At 44.6% G+C, this 22208-nt stretch overlaps 1 protein-coding gene across 1 annotated transcript in view; it reads left to right on the forward strand.

Moving 5' to 3' along the window:
• The window catches only part of LOC126088737 (uncharacterized), a 471473-nt gene that overhangs the window by 208713 nt on the left and 240552 nt on the right, over positions 1-22208 (forward strand). Inside the window, exon 3 of the mRNA XM_049906860.1 lies at positions 17288-17319. Coding sequence (XP_049762817.1) covers positions 17288-17319 — 32 coding nt within the window. The remainder of the gene's footprint in view (positions 1-17287; positions 17320-22208) is intronic.

The following is a 22208-nucleotide window of genomic DNA, read 5'->3' on the forward strand; positions in this document are numbered from 1 at the left end:
GCCGTCTTCGTACGTGGCTGATGTAATGTCAAGCCACCAGGGATGCTACGCACGACGCAGGGTGCTCTCTGTCTCCCAGTCTATTTACGCTCCCCCCCCCCCTCTCTCTCTCTCTCACTCTCTCTCACTCTCTCTCTCTCTCTCTCTCTCTCTCTCTCTCTCACACACACACACACACACACACACACACACACACACACACACACACACACACAATCCAGTGGCAACATATTGCCCAACACTGCCTAATCTCAGGTATCACTCATTGAGTATCCCTTTTTAACATTATCATTATAAAATGAAGGCATTAAACCGGCCCAAAATAGTCAACAAGAGAATCAAACATCTTATGTTATATGTCATTCTGTTGTTGCCTAACTTTAGCCGCTTTAATGTCTTCATTTGTAGTGATTAGCGCCTGCATTTCACATAGTTATTGTGTTTAGAATTCTTCTGCTTGACTTAAATTATGTACCTTGGATTACGAAAAATGTGTGATATTTAATGTTAGTTCTATAATTGTGTATTTGACTACCTTGAAAATGTCCTGGACTGAAACTAGTCGGTAAACGGATTGCACTGAAGTCAGCATCTGTGTTACGCATTTCCTACAGCATATGTACGATGATACCTGTCTACACAAGATGTTATTGACAGACTGTCAGTGCCAAATCATTATCGTCGTGTCGTTCAGGGTATAACGCTGCCCAGTATGTGATACGATGTGTCGAGATGTGATCCACTTTCAGCATGAGCTCTTCGTCAACCCTTTCCAGTAATCGGATGAAAGCCTGGATTTCTGAACAGGCTAACCTATCGCTCCGTAATATCAACGAACGTCTTCCCGTACTATATTTTTAATGTAAGCTGAAGGAAGTCCGGCAGTAGACCTGCCATTCCACGTGTACATTTATGATAGTGTAACTTAGGATTTCAGAGCTGATAAGGTCAAGAGCTGTTACAGCAGTCAGGAAGCGCGACTCTGTTACAGCTGTAGCACAGACGCCTTGGCTCCAGACTCTACAAAGCATAGCATGGTGGCAATTGGTGGTGGTGCAACGAGCGCGGACAGGCTGTCGCTGGTGGTGACGTGTTTGTTCTGTAACAGTGGACGCGAGTTGCGAAGCGGCCGCCGGAGTGACAGCGCGCAGGGCCGACCTCTTCACGGCTGCGCTAGCGCCCACTCACGGCTGTCCCCGTGTAACGTAATTCCGGTCCTCCTCCTCGTACTCTCGGAATTCCCGCCTGGTCAGCACTTGAGGCCGCTTTGTTCGTTTCCGGATCCTGGACGTTTCTTCTTGTTGTGTCGAAGCGCATTCCGCCAAACGCTCTCATCTCGCACTTGTATTTACTTGCCGCGCGCAGGTGTTTGACTCGTGTCTTATTGTGTAGTCCTGCTATGGCGTACAAGCTAAACACGCTCATATTTCAGATGGTGTGGCCTTTATCCACGTACCTGCTTTCATGTTGTCACGTTGTCCACTAATACTCGATGTGGACATATGTTTCCGGTCGTGTTAGTCTGGAAATGTCTCCCTGTAGCTCTTAATACGTATGGGACATACAAGGCTTCTCTGGCACCATTCTCTCTCTCTCACTCACTCACACACACACACACACACACACACACACACACACACACACACACACACACACACACACACATCAAGTTGAATGTCATATGATAGCTCTCCTCTACCAACTGGTTTATATCTCCATCTATCTTTCTTTCGTACCCGCCAACATGACCTCTCTTTTGGAAGACTAGATTCTTCCTGTCACAGACCAGGAAAAGGGGAAGCGACGGAAGAACAACACTTCCTCAAAACAAGCCAACTGGTCATCACTGACACCCAAAAACAGCTGTAACTGGAGTACAGTTCGGTATGGGTGCAAAACAGACACAGTTGAGAAGACAGAAATGAAACGATTAGAAGTATTTGAAACTTGATGTTACAGGATACTCGTAAAAGAGGAGAGGGAGTGATCAGTTAATGAATAAAGACTCCCTCCAGTGAGTCAACGAGAAAAAGTAAAATAACGAGCATAGATTAAAAGAAGAGAGGGAATGGTCGAACACACATTAAATGAGCCGTTCTGAAAAGCAAAGTTGAAAGGATAGTAGAGGGGATAAAAAGTGCAAGGGCACACTTAGAGATGTGTGCATAAGGCAGATCGTCGATGACGCTGGATGCATCTGTCATGCTGAAATGAAGAAGATAGTTGAATTAAGCTATCTGTAGGATTGAGAACCAAACCGAACAGCAGCTTACTTTTGTGGGCTTAAAACGACGGTTCTGTAATTCTGGTTGGACCCCTATTTCTCCCTATGGGGTAATACTTGTGAACTCGTACTATTAAAGCCGAGCTAGACGTGGTAAATACACTAGACTGGCAATCGGGAGTTCTCTTGTTCGTAGTCTCTTCTGGGTTCAAATGGCTCTGAGCGCTATGGGACTTAACTTCTGAGGTCATCAGTCCCCTAGACCTTAGAACTACGTAAACCTAACTAACATAAGGACATCAAACACATCCATGCCCGAGGCAGGATTCGGACCTGCGACCGTTGCGGTAGCGCGGTTCCAGACTGTAGCGCCTAGAAGCGCTCGGCCACTCCGGCCGGCGTCTCTTCTGGGCATTCGGATGTAGATTTTCCGCGTTTTCCCTCGAGGTAAACGATGGTCTTCTTCTTTTTCTTTAGCATTTGTCTCTCCGGGTGACAGCGTCCGCTGAGTGGATTCGCTGTCTCTATTTTGAGAGATCGTGGGCCATGTCTGGATGAAGATTTGCAGACTTCAAGTTGTTGGGCAGAGTGTCGGCTCGTAGCTGTCTAGGTCTTCCCTTGGATCTGTTTCCCATAACTTCCACCATGTATGCTGCCTTTAGACTGGTATCATCGTCTGCTCGCAGCCCATGTCCAAACCATCGCAGACAGCTTTGTCGCATTTTCTTCTGGATCGGTGCGACCTCGAGTTAAATGGTGTTGTAGTACCTTAATAAATGCCACGGACGATTATTGCGCGTTCTGCTTTAATTAGAGCTATTGTGCAATCTCTAAATGAACTCGATGTCAACGGAACGTAGGATGGTAATTTTTGTCCACTTTTTCTCCAATATTAACCAGCTCTTGTGAAATTACGAAAACACTTGCCATTAGCTTAAAGTTTTGGTTTTGATGTAGCTGATCGGATGTTCTGGTACAGGCATTTAATCGACCGGTTTCGGATGCTCAGCCGTTTGCGAGCGCACTCAGCATCGGCAAGGATGGCGACAGAAGCACATAAATCCTAGGAGCATGACGGGCGTGAAGCCTGGCAGTGTTGAGGGTGAGGTGGCCCGTACGGAGGGAGTGTCCAGCGGGAGGCGGCAGCGCGTGTGCCCCGCGCCTCCCTGCCACCGGCTATCGATTGTCCCACGCTACCGGGCTGCGCGCCTCCCGCCGTCTGGGTGGTCTACGAAGCGACAGCGACAAATTACATCTCTCATCTCCTTTGTTTATGGTAATCTAACTAGTCCGGCTGGGCTGGGCTGGGTCGGGCCGCGCCGCCTCACCGGGAAAGGGCTGGCTAGCTGGCTCTACAATTCAATCCCGGGACCACCCCGCGCTTACGAGGCAGACAGGCGTCTCCCCGCCAGCCGCTGCCCGATTGACGCCTCGCGACGTGACCGCCCTTTGGGAGTGCCCTCCCCCCCCCCCCCTCCACGATCCCCACCCTCACGATGTCTCGTAGCGACCAAGGCTCAACGCTGCACCAAAGTAAGTCTGCCTCTCTCTCTCTCTCTCTCTCTCTCTCTCTGTGGTCACTACCGTAACGATGACAAACTATCGCATATTACCTGCTGCTAAAACTTTTACAGTCGACGTCTGTATGAGCTGCCAGTTTATTATTAGCAATATTGTGTTTCCCTGTTTCCTACTTACATGAACAAGTCCATACATTTTGATTTTCAATTTTCATTGCATTCTCGGTTCTCTTCCCGCTGATGCTTTCTGTTATCTCTGAGCTGAGACTACGATACATTTATGATGCATATAATTATGCAGACTGAAGCGCCACATGAAAATTTGTACCAAGGTCGGGATACGAACACGGGTCTCAGTGGTGTCTCGAGTTTGAACATTATTTTTGTTTTTTTGTCATTTAACGCTTTTATGGTTTTCTTTGAATAAATCCAAGTATTGTTTGGAAATTAGCCCGTAAAATATTACATGCGCTTTGAGCCTGGCACTTTCGTTTGCGACGTAACTTACAGAAAATTTTTTAGCCACATTTACTTTAATAATCAAGAACTGAGCCTTGCATCAAATTACTTTGATTGCGTGGCGTAAATACTGTTATAAGCAATGACCTAGAAAAAAAAGTATCGTGACGATAAGCGCCCATAACTACGTCTACATAAGTCCTATTTTCGCACCACAAAATCAACTACGACACTGTAAATGGCTATCATTGTAAATATTTCGCACTGTAACGGTTTAACAGTGAATAGTCTCATGCCTATCCTTTATAACATGGCTTGAAAATACGTCTTTGTTGGTTGGTAGCCAGGCCAGCCGAAAAATCAACCATTTATTGTACACCTACTTGTTCGATGTAAATAAAATCTCCAGGTCCACAGGCACCAGTGAAATAGAAATGTTGTACTATACTCTGTTCATCGTAAGAATAAACCTGATGTAAACAATCGCAAACGTGATGATTGGTCAGAAGCAGCAATACAAGTACAGCGATGGTGTTACGCTGTTGGAAGTAGGTCCTACTTATGGAATTAGATATCTTTAACAGCCATTAACGTTTTTCTTAATCACGCATTAGCTATGTAGTTTTTATTTAAAAAATATTGTACAGTTACAGTCTCTGTACTGTTGTGTTCTAACTGTCACTTTGTTCGATGATTTGGAGGAGGGTACCAAACAGCGGGGTCACCGGTCCCATCGGATTACGGAAATACGGGGAAGGAAGTCGGCCGTGCCCTTCAGAGGAACCATCCCGGCATTTGCCTCAGGCGATGTAGGGAAATAACGGAAAATCTAAATCAGGACGGCCCGCCGCTGGTTTGAACCGTCGTCCTTCCGACTGTGAGTCCAGCGTGCTAACCAGTCCCGCTGTTAGTATGGAAATGGCTGAGGCTGCTTCCTGCTCCGTAGTGAAACACACGCGTGGAACACGGTTAACAAGTGCCGAGAAATAGGTTGTTCTTGATGTTTGTCATAAATTACAGAAAAATCGGCTTTGAAGTTTTCCGAGGGACTGTATTAATACAGTTGACGTATAAATACACTTTGGATGTACAGCGAAATCTGTAGCGTAGTTGACTGATAATCTGGTACAGTTATGTGGATCGCTGCTTCAAGTCTCGGCTTGGTCATCCTGTTCATTTTCGTGCAGTTTGAAATACCTACATTTCGTAATTGTAAAATTCAACATTTTTTATGAATAATGCACGATTTTTTGTTTCTAACTACATATTGCACGTGAAATTCCTCTTTTCATTCTAAATATAAGTTCTCAGTTATCGATATTTTGAGAAAGATTGTTAATAAAGGTTGCTTAATTTAAGAAAATGTAAGTTTAATTTTTTAGGACAAAAATGAAAAACCAACTACTCTTTGTTTTATACCAGATGTGGTCTCACGCTAACCAGATTGATGAGTATCGTAGAAACAGGAAAAAACAGCCACTATGCTATTACAATATGAACTCAAAAGAACAGATCTGGAGCCGAGTTAAGGGATTTGTCGCGAGAAACAATAAGACTTTTAAGCTGCCAGACGTACTGGAACTAACGCACGCAGCTTTTTCATGTCACTACCGAACAAAGGCGGGATATAGAACGGCGCGTCATAAAAGAAGAGGAGAATGCGGCGCCTGGGTGCTTCCTGGAGTGTGTTGTCGATCGACTCGTTATCAGCGTAGCAGATAACAGTTCCAGAACTGAAATGTAGTTCTCGGATTTGGAGAAGGAAGGAGCCAAGAGATTACGAGACGACTGACTGTAATTAATACCTTCAGTGGCTTCAGTATTCAACAACTCGGTGAAATCGCTGGATTATGCTTTTTTATCACACATAGCTATCAGAAATGTTGCTCTGTGTTTAAGTTAGAAATTTTCACCACTCGTTTGTGATTAGAATACTGTGTTCGATGAAAAAGGGAGCATTTTATGCTTTCCATCTAGTCACCTACGTAAGAAGCGTGCCGGCCGCAGTGGCCGAGCGGTTCTAGGTGTTTCAGTCTGGAACTCGCGACCGCTACGGTCGCAGGATCGAATCCTGCTTCGGGCATGGATGTGTGTGTGATGTCCTTAGGTTAATTAGGTGTAAGTAGTTCTAAGTTCTAGGGGACTAATGACCTCAGATGGTAAGTCCCATAGTGCTCAGAACCATTTGAACCATTTTCGTAAGAAGCGTGCGGCAATGCTGGAGTTTTTGCGAGTAATATTTCATTGTCTTCAAAAATTAAATGACATTCGAAACTATAGTGTTTCTCTGCTCCTCTTTGTTACGTCGGAAACGTAACTGCTCACACCATTGCAGGATAGTTGGACCAGCTGGCTGGCCAGTGCTGGCCAAGTTAAATGCCGGTAAAGCTGTTGTCCTGCGTTATCGTTCAGTCTATATACAGGAGCATATAACGTATCCTTATGATCGTACAGTGCAGCCAATGAGGAAACGCGGAATAATGTATGATGAACACAGTATAACTGCGGGAGCAGTAGCGCTGCTGTAAAGGAAAGTGTTGAAATGCAAATTTGCTGCGTGATGGCTGTCTTATAGCTACAGCGATGCTACATTGTCTCGGCTGCCTAGCATGCTAGAATTGCAGTAAATGCTTCGTTATTTGACACCGGGCGATTACAATCGCGAAATGAAAGCATTAAATAACAGTTCAAGTTAAGTGGTTCAAATGGCTCTAAGCACTGTGGGACTTAAAATCTGAGGTCATCAGTCCCCTAGACTTAGTACTACTTAAACCTAACAAACCTAAGGACATCACACACATCCATGCCCGAGGCAGGATTCGAACCTGCGACCGTAGTAAAAGCGCGGTTCCGAACTGAAGCGGCTAGAACAGCTCGGCCACAGTGGCCGGCAGTTCAAGTTAAAAATCTGTTTCACAATTAATAACAAATTACACTGTAGTACAGACCTGGAAGACGCAGAGCTATTTCATGACGACGACAGAGAAAGAGCGCCAGAGAGAGTGTGTCAAGGAGAGAGGCCCTTTCACAATGGCGTCTCTCTCTCTCTCTCTCTCTCTCTCTCTCATACACATATACTAAATTGTAAGAGTCACAGATATAAATATACTGTTTCGTAGCACATTATATCAGATGTCTATTGTCATTCGTTTTCTCCAGAGTAACATTTCGTAAAATTATCTTTTTATTACATGTCCACTGATTTTCACTTTCACTGTTATTACATTATACAGTTCTTCTTTTATTAAAGTCACTCAGTTCATTAATTCGTAACAAATATAAAAATGTTCGTGACATATACGTATGGGGGACGTTATATATCCTTCTCACTAGAGAGATGCACTAACTGTTACGCCACCCTGGCAAAACGCACAACTGCACGGACTACGTTAGCACGCCTTCCTCCTCAGTCCAAATTCCCTTTCACCCCTTAGCGCCGGGAGTGGTAGCCGCGCGGTCCGAGGCGTCTTGCTTGCCACGGTTCGCGCGGCCCCCCCAATCGGAGGTTCGAGTCCTCCCTCGGGCGTGTGTGTGTGTGTGTGTGTGTGTGTGTGTGTGTGTGTGTGTAAGTCAGTTTAAATTAGATTACGTAGTGCGTAAGCCTAGGGACCGATGACCTCAGCAGTTTGGTCCCATAGGAACTTACCACAAATTTCCTTTTTCACCCCTCAACGCACTTGATATTCCCTCTAAATTCGAACGGCATTGCGGAGACACTCCAACTGTATTCGAATAGCACCTCACCATCGAACGAAACGGGGGGATTCTGCCTGAAACCCAGGCGTAGGTGCTTTAATCAGATGGAACAGTATGACCCGAGAGGAGGAATACCAGAGTGGATTGACCTGTAAATGTGAATTTGGATTGAGAATGGCGGCGTGCTAGGGTAGTCCGTGCAAAGTCAATGTGCCAATGTGGCGGCGTAATGGTTAGCGCATATGTCTAGTGAGCAGGAGCCACGGCTTCGAATCCCGGCCTCGGTAAAATTTTCATTCGTCTCTCTCTCTCTCTCTCTCTCTCTCTCTCTATATATATATATATATATATATATAATGTTCGAAACTTGAAAACGGCTCTGTAACTGTATAGTTTCGTTAATTAAGACACATTTTTAGTTTTTCTGTGATTTTATGGTCAGAATATGTGGTAAGACTCTTGTGTCCAACAGCCTGTCGACCTGTTTTCTGAACCGATGAGAAACGTAAGCTAATAGTAAAAAGGACGTTCTTACGTACTATCGATTCACAGCTGACGACTTTTGAAGAATAAATATATCTAGCAGACACGGCAACACTACAGAGCTCTCCACAGTTGTCACGAGCAATGGTTTAATGAGGAGGGATCAAAAAGAAGGTGCCTGATTACTATACTCTTCTCAATTAATAACTGTTCGTATTGCTGTAGAGAAACAAAACCCGTGGCATACACTTCAGAATGTGAAGTTCAGTATCTGAATGCACGTGTGGTTTCACTAGCGGTGATTTTTTTCGCACCTGGTAGACACGAGGAGGACTCCGTAGTGACTACTGTATCTTTGGATTTCTGTGAGACATTGTGACTTGGACGTGCCACAGCGTCGCTAAGACTAGTTAGCGCCATCTCAAATAAAGAAACTGCGTAGGTGATGCTCAAGTTTTCCCACGATATCCGGTTCTTGCATTAAAATACATAGGAACTTCAGAAAAGGCCATTTCACAACAATAGTGAATCAATGTCAGAAGAGAGTACATCTTCTGTGTTTCCTGCAGACACACTTGTATTACGATACGGGTAACAGGTGCATTACAGTGTCAGAGTGGAATTACGTGACAGCTGGAAACGTACTCCAAAGCTGACGTAAACGGGACAGTAAGACTCTTGTGAGCAAAACGTCTAAAGTACACACAAATTCACCGTCAAATTCTGGCGGTGTATGCATCAGCCATGGTGTAATACCGGCAACATTTTGACCAAGGCCGCACAAAAGTGAGTGATGCTAATCGGAAAGGAGGGGCATCGATGTGGACACAGACGACAATGTCCAGGAAATCTTTTCGGCAGACTGAAAGAACATCTGGGTGGAAAAAAGATTTGCCAGCCGTGAGGACGTTCATACAGCGGTTGACGGATGGCTCCTTGTCAAATGTGTGTCTGAAATCTTAATGGGACTTAAGGCTCCTTGTCCAAGAATCTGATTTCTGCCGTCGAGGAACTGAAGGACCGGTAGAACTTTCAGACAAGTGACTATATTAAACAATAGCGTCATGTATCTGTGCCACTTTGTAATGCTTTGCAGCATTCAATAAAATTTACTTGGTCTCCTATAGTAGTGTGTAACTTTTTTAAGCCCGCCTATATTCTTCCTTAAAAAAAAAGCTACTGTGTCGATTTGACCTCAACAATCTAAAGAGTCTTTGCCTTTCATGCGCGCTACTCACGTAGTGTGACTCAATGGCACATGGTTAAATGGGTAGATCAACGTAGTGTGAAGTGGTGAGTAACATAATTTCATTTTCCTCGATTTTTTTATTTCGTATGTAAAGAAATATTGTCCCTATCGTCATTATGTAATTATTCATCCTGTTTAGTTCATTCTGTATTTATTTCAAAGCAAGGGATACGGCGTTTGCTCTGTGTGCATTAATCTGGTTGTAGAGGAACAAATCATGAAGGTATGTTCTTATTTGTACTGGTCCAAGTAGAAGGAGATCAGACCATACTAAACGTCCGTCGTTCAGTTCTCCAATTACCATATCGAACATAGGGAAGCTTTGACAACTTCCTGGATCCATCAAATAAACGGTGGCTATACCGAAAGAAATGAAAAAGAGCTTATAAGTTATTTCGTAAGTTTGAATTGGGCATACATAGTTCGAATGACTCTTCTTTTATACAGTAACTTACTACTAGACATACTTTCTAATAAAAACGACTTATTTTCGTCATCGTTGAATCCAACTCTTCAATAATCTTTGGAAAAAAAGAGAGGCGTTACAGAGTCACTTCCAGTTCTTCAACGCCTTTCACCCTTGTGTGTGTTACCTGATCGCACTGCTGACATCTGTCCTTCATTGGACCAAACAGATGGATGCCGAAGAGTACCATATATAGACTGTACGGTGGATAGCAGAATACAAACCAACTCTATTTACTGATCGCTTGATTTGTTGCCAAAATGGTCCGCTGTCACGCATTGCCTTGGCGGTTTTGGACCGCGTTCAGATTCTTTTGCGGTCTCTTCCTCGTGATTGCTTCTTTAAGCTTCTGTAGTTGATGTAGCGCTTCTTGTTGCCTTCCAGAGCACCAAAGGCGATGTCCTTTCCTTACCAAAAAACTTTCTCCATAACTGATTGCTGGCTAGTAAATTTTACAAGTCTTGTAGAAGAAATGTGACGGCAGTCCATGGACTAACTCATATTTTTCGTATGTTGTTGTTGTTGTTGTTGTTGTTGTTGTTGTGGTCTTCAGTCCTGAGACTGGTTTGATGCAGCTCTCCATGCTACTCTATCCTGTGCAAGCTTCTTCATCTCCCAGTACCTACTGCAACCTACATCCTTCTGAATCTGCTTAGTGTATTCATCCCTTGGTCTCCCTCTACGATTTTTACCCTCCACGCTGCCCTCCAATACTAAATTGGTGATCCCTTGATGCCTCAGAACATGTCCTACCAATCGATCCCTTCTTCTAGTCGAGTTGTGCCACAAACTTCTCTTCTCCCCAATCCTATTCAATACCTCCTCATTAGTTACGTGATCTACCCACCTAATCTTCAACATTCTTCTGTAGCACCACATTTCAAAAGGTTCTATTCTCTTCTTGTCCAAACTATTTATCGTCCATGTTTCACTTCCATACATGGCTACACTCCATACAAATACTTTCAGAAATGACTTCTTGACACTTAAATCTATACTCGATGTTAACAAATTTCTCTTCTTCAGAAACGCTTTCCTCGCCATTGCCAGTCTACATTTTATATCCTCTCTACTTCGACCATCATCAGTTATTTTGATCCCCAAATAGCAAAACTCCTTTACTGCTTTAAGTGTCTCATTTCCTAATCTAATTCCCTCAGCATCACCCGACTTAATTCGACTACGTTCCATTATCCTCGTTTTGCTTTTGTTGATGTTCATCTTATATCCTCCTTTCAAGGCGCTATCCATTCCGTTCAACTGCTCTTCCAAGTCCTTTGCTGTCTCTGACAGAATTACAATGTCATCGGCGAACCTCAAAGTTTTTATTTCTTCTCCATGGATTTTAATACCTACTCCGAACTTTTCTTTTGTTTCCTTTACTGCTTGCTCAATATACAGATTGAATAACATCGGGGAGAGGCTACAACCCTGTCTTACTCCCTTCCCAACAACTGCTTCCCTTTCATGTCGCTCGACTCTTATAACTGCCATCTGGTTTCTGTACAAATTGTAAATAACCTTTCGCTCCCTGTATTTTACCCCTGCCACCTTCAGAATTTGAAAGAGAGTATTCGAGTCAACATTGTCAAAAGCTTTCTCTAAGTCTACAAATGCTAGAAACGTAGGTTTGCCTTTCCTTAATCTTTCTTGTAAGATAAGTCGTAAGGTCAGTATTGCCTCACGTGTTCCAGTATTTCTACAGAATCCAAACTGATCTTCCCCGAGGTCGGCTTCTACTAGCTTTTCCATTCGTCTGTAAAGAATTCGTTTTCCGTATAGTGAAGAGATACCCGCAGGAGGGGGAAAAATGATAGTTTCAGGTAGGTCACAAAAATTTTTTCTCTCAAATTTCATTCGCTGCACACTTACTTTTTCTCGTTGTCTCCGTTCTCTAGTTTTTAGTGTGTGTGTCGGGCACCTTGCACACCTCCTTCGTCAAAAACTCAACGACGACACATTGCTTCTGCTTGGAATGTATGACTCACCTGCACAGAGTTAGTCAGTTCTAAAACACATGGGTAAAGAGGAGCCGCTTTGACTAATGTGCAAGTGGAACGATCTACACCTATTAAAGACGAAATTATGACCATTTTTACATTAATTTAGGTATAAATCGGCCCCTGGACTATCAATAATATTGAGCAGTGATACTGTGCATTAAATGCATTATATTAACGGTTGTTTCCTGACAACAAATCTATATTGTGCAACGTTCGAGATTGTCTTCGCTACATTATGTTATTGATGTAGCTACTGTAATTTTTAGCACTTAAAACAGTCTTTGCGCACGACGGAAATAATTAGCAAGAAGCAATCGTAAACAGTAGTCTGCTAATGTTTTGGGCTAGTTAAAGTGGCGGTAGGCGCCGCCCACCTGACTTCAAAACAACGTACAGCGTAAATGTATAGTGCCATCTCCCGTCTTTTTTTACCTCCATCTAAAAACACCGAAATGTAACATAATCTCTAGTAAGCTGTACATCTTTTTGTAAACATTTAGCATCGTAATAAAGAACTGTCAAAATATCTGTCAGAAACTAATTTTTACGCTTTGTAACTACAAAAAAATTGTAATGACCAAGACAGAAGACATTTACTGTAGGTGCAATCTGTTCGTCACTTCCAAACAGATGTAAGTACCAATGTAAATATGAACATATAGCAGCCACGATTTAGATAGTCTTATCATTGTTATTTTCGCAAGTCATTTCATAAAGGCAATAAGTCGAAACAGGTATGCCGTGTAAAATATTAAAAAATACATTACCTTATTGCAGCTAGTTTTGGAGCTTTCATTTTAGTTATTGACGATCTATGGGCCGCTTAACCCTCGCATACCAGTTACGACGATCCATTTCTCATAGCACGTAGAGCACGGAGTATGTACTCCCTGCAGGTGAAAGGAGGACTCCCGGTGGCAGAAAGGGACCGCAGACAGAGCGGACGATAAAGTAGTGGAGGTGCGGCGAGCGGACGCGGCCGTGGATCTCCAGAGGCCGTGGCGCCGGCGCTGATGGCGTTTTCGGTCATTTCCCCGCACGGCCCGGCGGCGCGCGCTCTCTAATTGCCGGTTATTAATTACGGTGCGGCGGGCCAGCCCGGACCGTGGGAGATGAAGACATTACCGAGTGCCGGCGCTGAAATGGCTAATGGCGTGTTGCCGGCCCAGCCGGCTCGCTTATTACTTGCCGCTGAGCCGAGCTAAGCTGCACCGCACGGCGTGGTGCGGTCGCGGCCCGTGATGGATCACCGCCTGTCCAGCCACAGGCTCGCTCTTTACGCAGTCCACCTTCTTTCAGTGGGATCACAGGGCAGTAAGCGTGGTGCCAGCCCCTGGCTGTCTCTCTGTGCTTTGCCAGAAAAGTCTAATTTAAATGCTACTGCGCGGGATGGCGTAGTGGTTAAAAGACTGACCTGGTGTTCCCGTGTGTAATGACTTCGCTGTTGATGCAACCTTACCGTGCTTTCTTCCTGTTACGATGCTGTGATGTATAGTGAACTGAAACTTTCTGATAGATTGAAAGTGCGCAGCGGACTGTAAGCTCGAATCTGAAGCTGAGCCTACGAAGCTTAATGGCCTAAAAGCCGAGCTATCCACCCCCCCCCCCCCTCCCCTCCAACTCCCGATTATAATATTTAATCAGTCAGTGCCTGCCTTTTACTTTCCAGATCCGTAAATACGTTGCCGGAAAAAAGATTAGTACACCTGGAAAGACGACGTCGATTTTGATCCTAGAACGGCCTATGCCATGCCACGGAGGCGCACTCGTGCTTCCTACAGCCAACTGAGACAGTTTGAAATAGGTTGAAGTGTGGCCTTTTGAAATAGGTTGAAGTGTGGCCTTCAGAGTGGCGGGATGGTCCTTTCGGAGTATTGCCACCAAAGTTGGACGTGTTGCGTCAGTTGTGCAACGATGGTGGTATCTGTGGTCACGTGAACATTCTCACACCCGTAGACGGGGTTCTGGACATCCACGCAGCGCAGACACCCGCCAGTATAGTTGTATTGTAGGGCAGCAGTGATAGATGGTACAGCTGCCACAGTACAGATAAGCTAACTTGTGAGCCCAGATGTGATAACACGAGCTGTTGTGAACAGGTATTAGCAGGGGGGCTACGGGCACTTGTGCCTCTGGCCCATCTTCCACTCACGCCACAGCACCGACATACACGGTTCGAAGGTGCCGTCAGAGGATCACTCGGAAAATGGAATCGCGCGCCGTGATCTTCAGCGATGAAAGCGGATTCGGCGTGCACGCAAGTGATGGCCATTTGTGCGTACGACATAGACCTGGTGAGCCATATGCACTATTGCAACCATAAATCTTGAGTGAATTGGTAACGTCTAATAGGTTGTACTAATTTTTTTGTAGCATTCTACGTATCTTCAGTATAGAATACCCTGAAGACAGCTTCTTACGGAGATTGGCTGACTACAGACTAAAGGCATTTCGTTGTGCCTGTTTTTCACTTTGGAAAATAAATATGGCATAACGTACCTTGATACTGTATTGACTCTGAAACGCACCGGTATCGTTCAGATGGCAAGGGAATTTCCTGCGAAAGGCAAGGGTATGAGTTTGAGTCTCAGTGCAGCGCAAATTTTTAATCTGTCAGGAAGTTCCATTCTCTAACGGAATGTGTGCTGTAATGAAAGATTTGTTTGGGAGCCAGTGAAACTTGTATTAAAACTGTACGTGCGTTGCGGTATCACAGTGCAACAGGACTGCTGAATTTAAACGAAATTTTCCTAGTCTAAACGCACGGCAGTAATGTTTCGGTGAGCTTCAGATAAGCGGAACGTAATTAGGTCATAAACGGGGGTAATAAGTTGACTTACAAGAAATATAATCTTCCTAGCTGCAAATCGGGTTCAAATCAACCACGGACACATGCGACTCGTCGCACGTGGCGATGTGAATGTTAATCTAATAATGTAAAAGCATTTGAGTCAGAAGGTCATGAAAGAGTGCTGTAACTTGAGATGTGTGCACCTGTGGGAAATCGTGATTCATGAGTGCCTCTGGGAAACTTAGCAATTGCCGGCCGGAGTGGCCGAGTGGTTCTGGAACCGCACGACCGCCACGGTCGCATGTTCGAATCCTGCCTCGGGCATGGATGTGTGTGATGTCCTTAGGTTAGTTAGGTTTAAGTAGTTCTAAGTTATAGGGGACTGATGACCTCAGCAGTTAAGTCCCATAGTGCTCAGAGCCATTTGAACCATTTGAACTTAGCAATTGCTGATGCGAGATGTATTCTGTATATGCTTCATGTGCGCTAATAACTCATCGATAGTTTAAGTGAGAAATGATTAACTCCCATTGCCACCTTAACAGTACTGTCCTATGGCAAAAACAGATCTTCTTGCGTACCTGTTGTTCTTTAAATATAACTTACAGATTTCAGTGAAAATTTAGAATATTGACATAGAGGGTATTTACTGTCCAAGGTCATTAATTCATTCAAAACCCGGTTGTCTTTTTGCTCAGAGAGAGAGAGAGAGAGAGAGAGAGAGAGAGAGAGAGAGAGGGGGGGGGGGATAGAAAGCAGAAAGTAGCGAGTGATACAATAAGACGGGTAACAGACGTATATACTGCCTCTGGAACATATGTTTCAAGTTGAAACTGTGCCACCTCTTTCTCTTGCATTCTGTGGTATGTATTGCTATGTTCTGACTTCCAGCTACATCGAAACGAAATGTTTGCCTGGAAAGACTGCGATGCATTTCGAAACTACTAGAAATGTAAGATTGTCAGCGCGTCTTCGTTGCGTGTTACATTGTGTCGCTTCTCCAGCGAGGTCAGTATGCGGCGTGTTTATGTGTATGCTTTATATTCCAGTGTTTATCTGCCCTGCACATTCGAAGAATTCCATTGTTTCTCTCCGAAGCGCAGTACTTCGTCGATGAGCCCCTGTTTTTTAGCAATTTCGTGGCATGACCACAAATTACGTTGCTGACATCCCATCCCTTACTTCTTTAGTTTTGATATTATATATACCTCCTATAAACTACCTATCCAAATTTGATGATTACGAGAGGTCGAATCTTTTTGTGTTTTTCTTGCAATAAACTGTCGGGGTACGAACCGTAGAGGTAACGGCTCTCTGTCATCAGAATATTCTGTCTGTATTGTTGTGGAAATATCTGTGCGACTTTTGGAAAAGACGACACTTCTGTGATGTAACGTTGTGTTTATTACAGCTATTGCCGTTCGCTCGTGTTTCGGAAAACATTGTCACTGACCGTGGGAGCTGAGCAGTATTAGTCACTGAGTCACGAAACCCATATCGCACCTCCTAGCCTCCGCGCTCGGAGTGTTTTTGGATTAGTTTAGTGCCCGTCGGAATCCATTAAGTCTCGTTGTGGTGTTTTATCTGCGGACGCGATGACAGTAATTAGGGCAATAAAATTGCTTCTATAGTATATTGTTAATTGCGTTACAGTGTTCTCCCCGTTGCGAACATCTATCAGCAAAAGTTGATGCCACCTTATTTCGACAGCTCAATGGCAATAAAGTCCTTTGTAATGTTCCGTTTGGTCATTTCAAAATAATTTATCCCCGTAGCTCAAGCCCGTTGTTTTAGAACAATTTAATGGCATCGTAAAGCAAGACTTACTGGAGAATTAAAAGCTTTAATTGCACTGTACGTCTTGTGGAGCCGCGGCGGCGGTGGGGAGCAAATTCCTCTAATTGAGGGTCGCTTTATCATGTCGGCCCAGACCGCGACTGGCCGCCGTGCCTGTGCCCGTGCCCTGGCTAAAACCCGAACCACACACACACACACACACACACACACACACACACACGCACACAGACAGAGACAGAGACAGAGAGAGAGAGATAGAGAGAGAGAGAGAGAGAGAGCGAGCTTCCGAGGTGGACTACTGTATCGCTGGGTCATTATATCTGTCCATACTTGGTAATGGAAAAGGATAGGAGACATTGGATGACGGAAGAAGTAAAAAGGAATAGTAGTACGTACGCAGGCAATAAGATTGCTTCCCGCCCTTTCCTGCCACGGCACTCTTCGGTTTATTGGATCCGTCTCCGGAGTGAGGCGCGTGTGGTAGGGGAGGGGTGCTTTCCATGGGAAAAGAGATGGAGGAAGTAAATTAAGACAGTCTTTAATAAATTATGACCTTTATTGGTTTTGTACTTTCTAATTTTGCTGTTTCTCTTTTTCAGGCGATATGCAAGAGGCTGAAGTCTGACGAATGGTGAGTAATTCCGTGACTCGGAATTTTAAAGTAACACCATTCGTGCCATATGTACAGGTTGCTTACGCTATCTAATATAAAGGTATCGTAACCCACATTCATACAAGTCTTTAAGGGGGGAAATTTTCTATACAGCATTTGTCTCCTTCAGGAAAGTCACCAGAATTACGCACTTAAATACAACTGTGAAACACTTTTCTTTTCTAGCCAAGGTTCTAGTTCAGGCAGTTCCTCTCAGTGTTAAGTGTGTATCTGTATTGTGCAGGGGATGATGCATGAAGTCCGATAATCGTGTGATAGGAAACACGTACTGTTTGTAAAAATTCCCGGTGTATTAAAACTGTGTCCGGACTGAGACTCGAACTCGAAACCTGTGCCTTTCACGGGCAATTACTCTACCATCTGAACTACCCGAGCACGATTCACGACCCCTCTTCACAGCTTTACTTCCCCCATTTCCTCATCTCCTACCTTCCAAATTTCACAAACTTCTCCTGCGAAACTTGCGGGTCTAGCACTCCTTGAATAAAAGATATTGCCGAGACGTTGCTTAGCCACAGCCTGGGGGATGTTTCCAGAATGAATTTTCGCTCTGCAGCAGTGTGTGCCTGGGGGATGTTTTCAGAATGAATTTGCGCTCTGCAGCGGAATATGGGCTGATATGAAACTTCATGTCTTGCGTATCAGCGCGCACCCCAGTGCATAGTGAAAATTCCTTCTGGAAACATCTCCCAGGCTATAGCTAAGCTGTGTCGCTATATCCTTTCTTCCAGGAGTGCTAGACCCGCAAGTTTCGCAGGAGAACTTCCGTGATGTTGGAAGATAGGAGATGAGGAACTGGCGGAATTAGAGCTGTGAGGAGGGATCGTGAAACGTGCTTGGGTAACTCAGATGGTAGAGCATTTGCCTACAAAAGCAAAGATCCCGAGTTCGAACCTCGGCCCGGCATACAGTTTTAATCTGCCAGAAGTTTGAAGAGTGAAAACTCATTCTGGAGACATACTGTTTAAGCTGTAGATAGTTTCACTTGTGTTGAGAATGTTCAGTAGTCATTGGTGGAGGCCCTCTTCTTGTTGATGTTCATTTCTCACTCTTGTTTGTTCTTAGTCCACTGACTGTGGTGCTGATGTCGGTCATAGATGTTACAGCTGTTTCGCCCTTCACTGTAATTCAGTGCAGTGTGAACAACGTTGACATAGAATCCTCTTATGTACGACAAAGGTATACACAAGCCGACATTCTATCTTCATATTAAAGAAAATACTTCGTTGCTTTTACCATTTACCTGCAAATTCGTTATTGTTCTCAACTAGGATAATGGATCGTAGTAGGCCTTGGTTATCGCACATTTGTTCGCTCGCCGGATATGTGGGAGCGAGTATTGAAGTGAACTGAAGACTATTCTGAAACTTTGTGAAGAATTGCAGCTGATCAAAGCAACACTCAAGATCTCGAGTGCTCAAAACTAAATGAGGGATTACTTTATCCATTTCTATTTCAGCGTGTGTAACCTCAAAGACCACAACACCACAGTGTCATGTTACAGTTCTGTCAATGGATTGTAAGACAGATTCTAAGATAAGAATTCGTATAATATAACGCGCTCTTAGGGAACCTTGTTGCAGGAAGACGATGGATGAGATTTATCCACGGCCGTATAACCCCCCTTTCCCCGTTCTCTGCGCTTCGTTCGGCAGTACGTAACACTAATTTTTAATGACTGATGGATTGGTCGAGCAGGATGACTTCCATAGCAAACCGCTTCATCCGAACCTGAATCCTTTGGATATCTGGTTGTAGGGACATTTAAAAACATTGATGAATGCCAGCAAAGTTACAGCGGCATGCGTTCATGTGCCTAAATACAAGGACGGACAGGCGCGTTTACACAAGCTCGCAACACTGTGAGGTTGAAGTGCCACGAAGTTTAACTATTTGTGGTATTACATGGAGCTCCCATAGTGTCAGTAGGAAGCCTATCGTAGAAAAGAATGAAGCACATCTGAAAAGGTTTGTTTCCAGTCAAATACTTAGAAATGTTTTTTCTAGCTTCGACCATACTATGACCTCTATGAATCTGGGATAGTTTTTTTAATCCTGTGCATGATTGGTGTGAGTGCTTGTGTAACAGTGATTTGAATGCTATGGAGGAGTGCAGGCCAAAGAACGCCGGTGCCACCCAGTATCGCCATGTAGCCCATCCCTATCGAACAGCAGTAAGTGGGCCACTGGGCTTGACATCTTGTATCCAGTGGGCGGATTACATCGCCAGTGTAGAATGTCTTCATTCGACGAAAGGTTTGAGAGAGGTTGAGGTATAGCCCAGAGCATTGACGAAAGCTCTAATGACCAGGAAAAGTACAATGTTATTTCGCCTTCCGTTGTCACGGGATAAAAATTTAATACACAGCCTGCAATGCAGTGGTCTTACTCGGGCTCATTCGCTCCGAAACGAGCAGCACCTTGTCTCTGATACGCTTTCCACGCCAATATTAATGACTCACCGAATTGGAAAGAGTGCAGATTGTTGGACTACATAGGGCAATATGTACATTGCGACGAATTGTCCGCCTGCCTGGGCTGTTGCCAGGTGTACGATATAGTTGAGAACGTTGAGCACTACCGAGTGACGTAGAGCAGTGGCTTAGACACTGGACTCGCATTCGGCCATCCTGATTTAGGTTTTCCGTGATTTCCCTAAATCGCTCCAGGGAAATGCCGGGATGGTTCCTTTGAAAGGGCACGGGCGTCTTCCTTCCCCATCCTTCCGTAATCCGATGAGACCGATGACCTCGCTGTCTGGTCTCCTCCCCCAAACAACCCAACCCCAACCCGTTGAGCACTGGAGGGGAAAGATCCCAGGACAGATACAGGGCTACTGGCGTACTGTTTTCAGGCTTCCTTGGTCCGTTAACGTCATGTAGCCCATAGAATACTGAGGTGACAGAAGTCACGGGATAGTGATATGTAAATACGCAGAAGGCGGTAGTATCGTCTACACAAGGAATAAAAGCGCAGAGCATTGGTGGAGCGTCGTTTGTACTTTGATGATTCTTGTGGAAAGGTGGCCGGCGTGATTATGACCGCACGATGGGTATTAACAGACTTTGAACGCGGAAAGGTCGTTGGAGCTAGACACATGGGACATCCCATTTCGGAAATCGTTAGGGAATTCAATCTTCCGCGATCCACAGTGCCGAGATTGTGCCGAGAATACCACATATCAGGCATTACCTCTCACCACGGACAACGCAGCGGCCGACGACCTTCACATAAAGACCTAGTGCAGCGGCGTTTCCGTAGAGATGTCAGTGCTAACAGACAAGTTACACTGCATGAAATAACCGCACAAATCAATGCGGGACGTACGACGAATATATCCGTTAGGACAGGGTGGCGAAATTTGTCGTTAGTGGCCTACTGCAGTAGCTGACCTACGCGAGAGCGTTTGCTAATAGCACGACATCGCCTCCTGCACCTCTCCTGGGCTCGTGACCATTTAGTCTTGCTTCCAGTTGGTAAGAAGTGATGGTAGTGTTAGAATGTGACGCAGACCCCACGAAGCCATGGACCCAAGTTGTCAACAAGGCACTGTGCAAGCTGGTGATGGCTGTGTAATGGTGTGGGCTGTATTTACATGGAATGGACTGGGTCCTTTGGATGTTTCGCTACTTAGAGATCATTTGCAGTCATTTATGGACGTCATGTTTCCAAACACCGATGGACTTTTTCTGTATGACAATGTGCCTTCGTCACCGGCCCAAGCTTTTTCGCGATTGGTTTGAAGAACGGTCTGGACAGATCGAGCGACGATTTGGCCACCCAGATCGCCCGACGTGAATCAAATAGAACATTTGTGAGACATAATCGAGAGGTCAGTTCGTGTACAAAATCATGCACCGGCAACACTTTCGCAATAATGGACGGCTGTAGAGACACCATGGTTCAGTATTTCAGCAAGGGATTTCCATCGACTTGTTGAGTCCATGCCACGTCGGGTTGCTGCTCTACGCCGGATAGAAGAAGGTGCGACACGACATTAAGAGGTATCCAATGACTTCTGTCACCTCGGTGTATGTGTATGGCACCATCCAGGAGGTTACCACCTCCCGTCATGAAATATGATGGCTGTGGAGCGGTAGCAGCAACAAGTGTTGATTTGTTATCGCTAGGGAGCAGTCAACGACTAAGATACGGTAGCTCTGTGAGTGGATGCTTGTGTTCAAGTTAAGGGTTGTTGCTCAAACTGTTAAAGTGAACTGTTAAAATATGACATTGCCCGTATTGTTCCCATTGTGTGTACCTTTTACCAATATTCGTTCGGTTTGCATGTACTCTGTTCACTAATTTTTGAAAGCCTGTTAACCGTGTAACTGCTTCGTTGAACAAAACCACCTTCCTCCTGTAGGGTTTCTGAAAGCGTTGGCCGTGTGAAACTTATCTCGGGTCTTTCACGGATGGTATTGTAAAAGCCAGAAACTATGGTAACCTCATTTGTATTTCTTTTGAGGATTATTCACTATCCTACTGTCGCTTTTATAAAAATGATGTCTACTGCACTGTGATTGTTGTGTTTCTTGACCTGCTGGAGCCTTTGGACGGAAAGTCAAAAGGAAAAGAGAAAAGCTGGTCAAAACCATCATTGTTCATTGTGTGTGTTAACGGTGTAGCTGATAATTTAAGTGTGGCGCGATATTTTACACGTGTGTTGTTTTCAATTTAATGGCATTTTTGGACATATTCTACTTTTATGAAGTTTAAGCCTCTTTCTGTAAAGCATTGTCGGTTCAAAACGGTACAGTATACAGGTATTTCACAATTCAAGTCACACACTGCAGAGACGACACTGTACATCAGGTTTTACTCGGGAACGCATATCGGGAAATATC

This window comes from Schistocerca cancellata, chromosome 1 (genome assembly GCF_023864275.1).
Source record: "Schistocerca cancellata isolate TAMUIC-IGC-003103 chromosome 1, iqSchCanc2.1, whole genome shotgun sequence".
Lineage (NCBI taxonomy): Eukaryota > Metazoa > Arthropoda > Insecta > Orthoptera > Acrididae > Schistocerca > Schistocerca cancellata.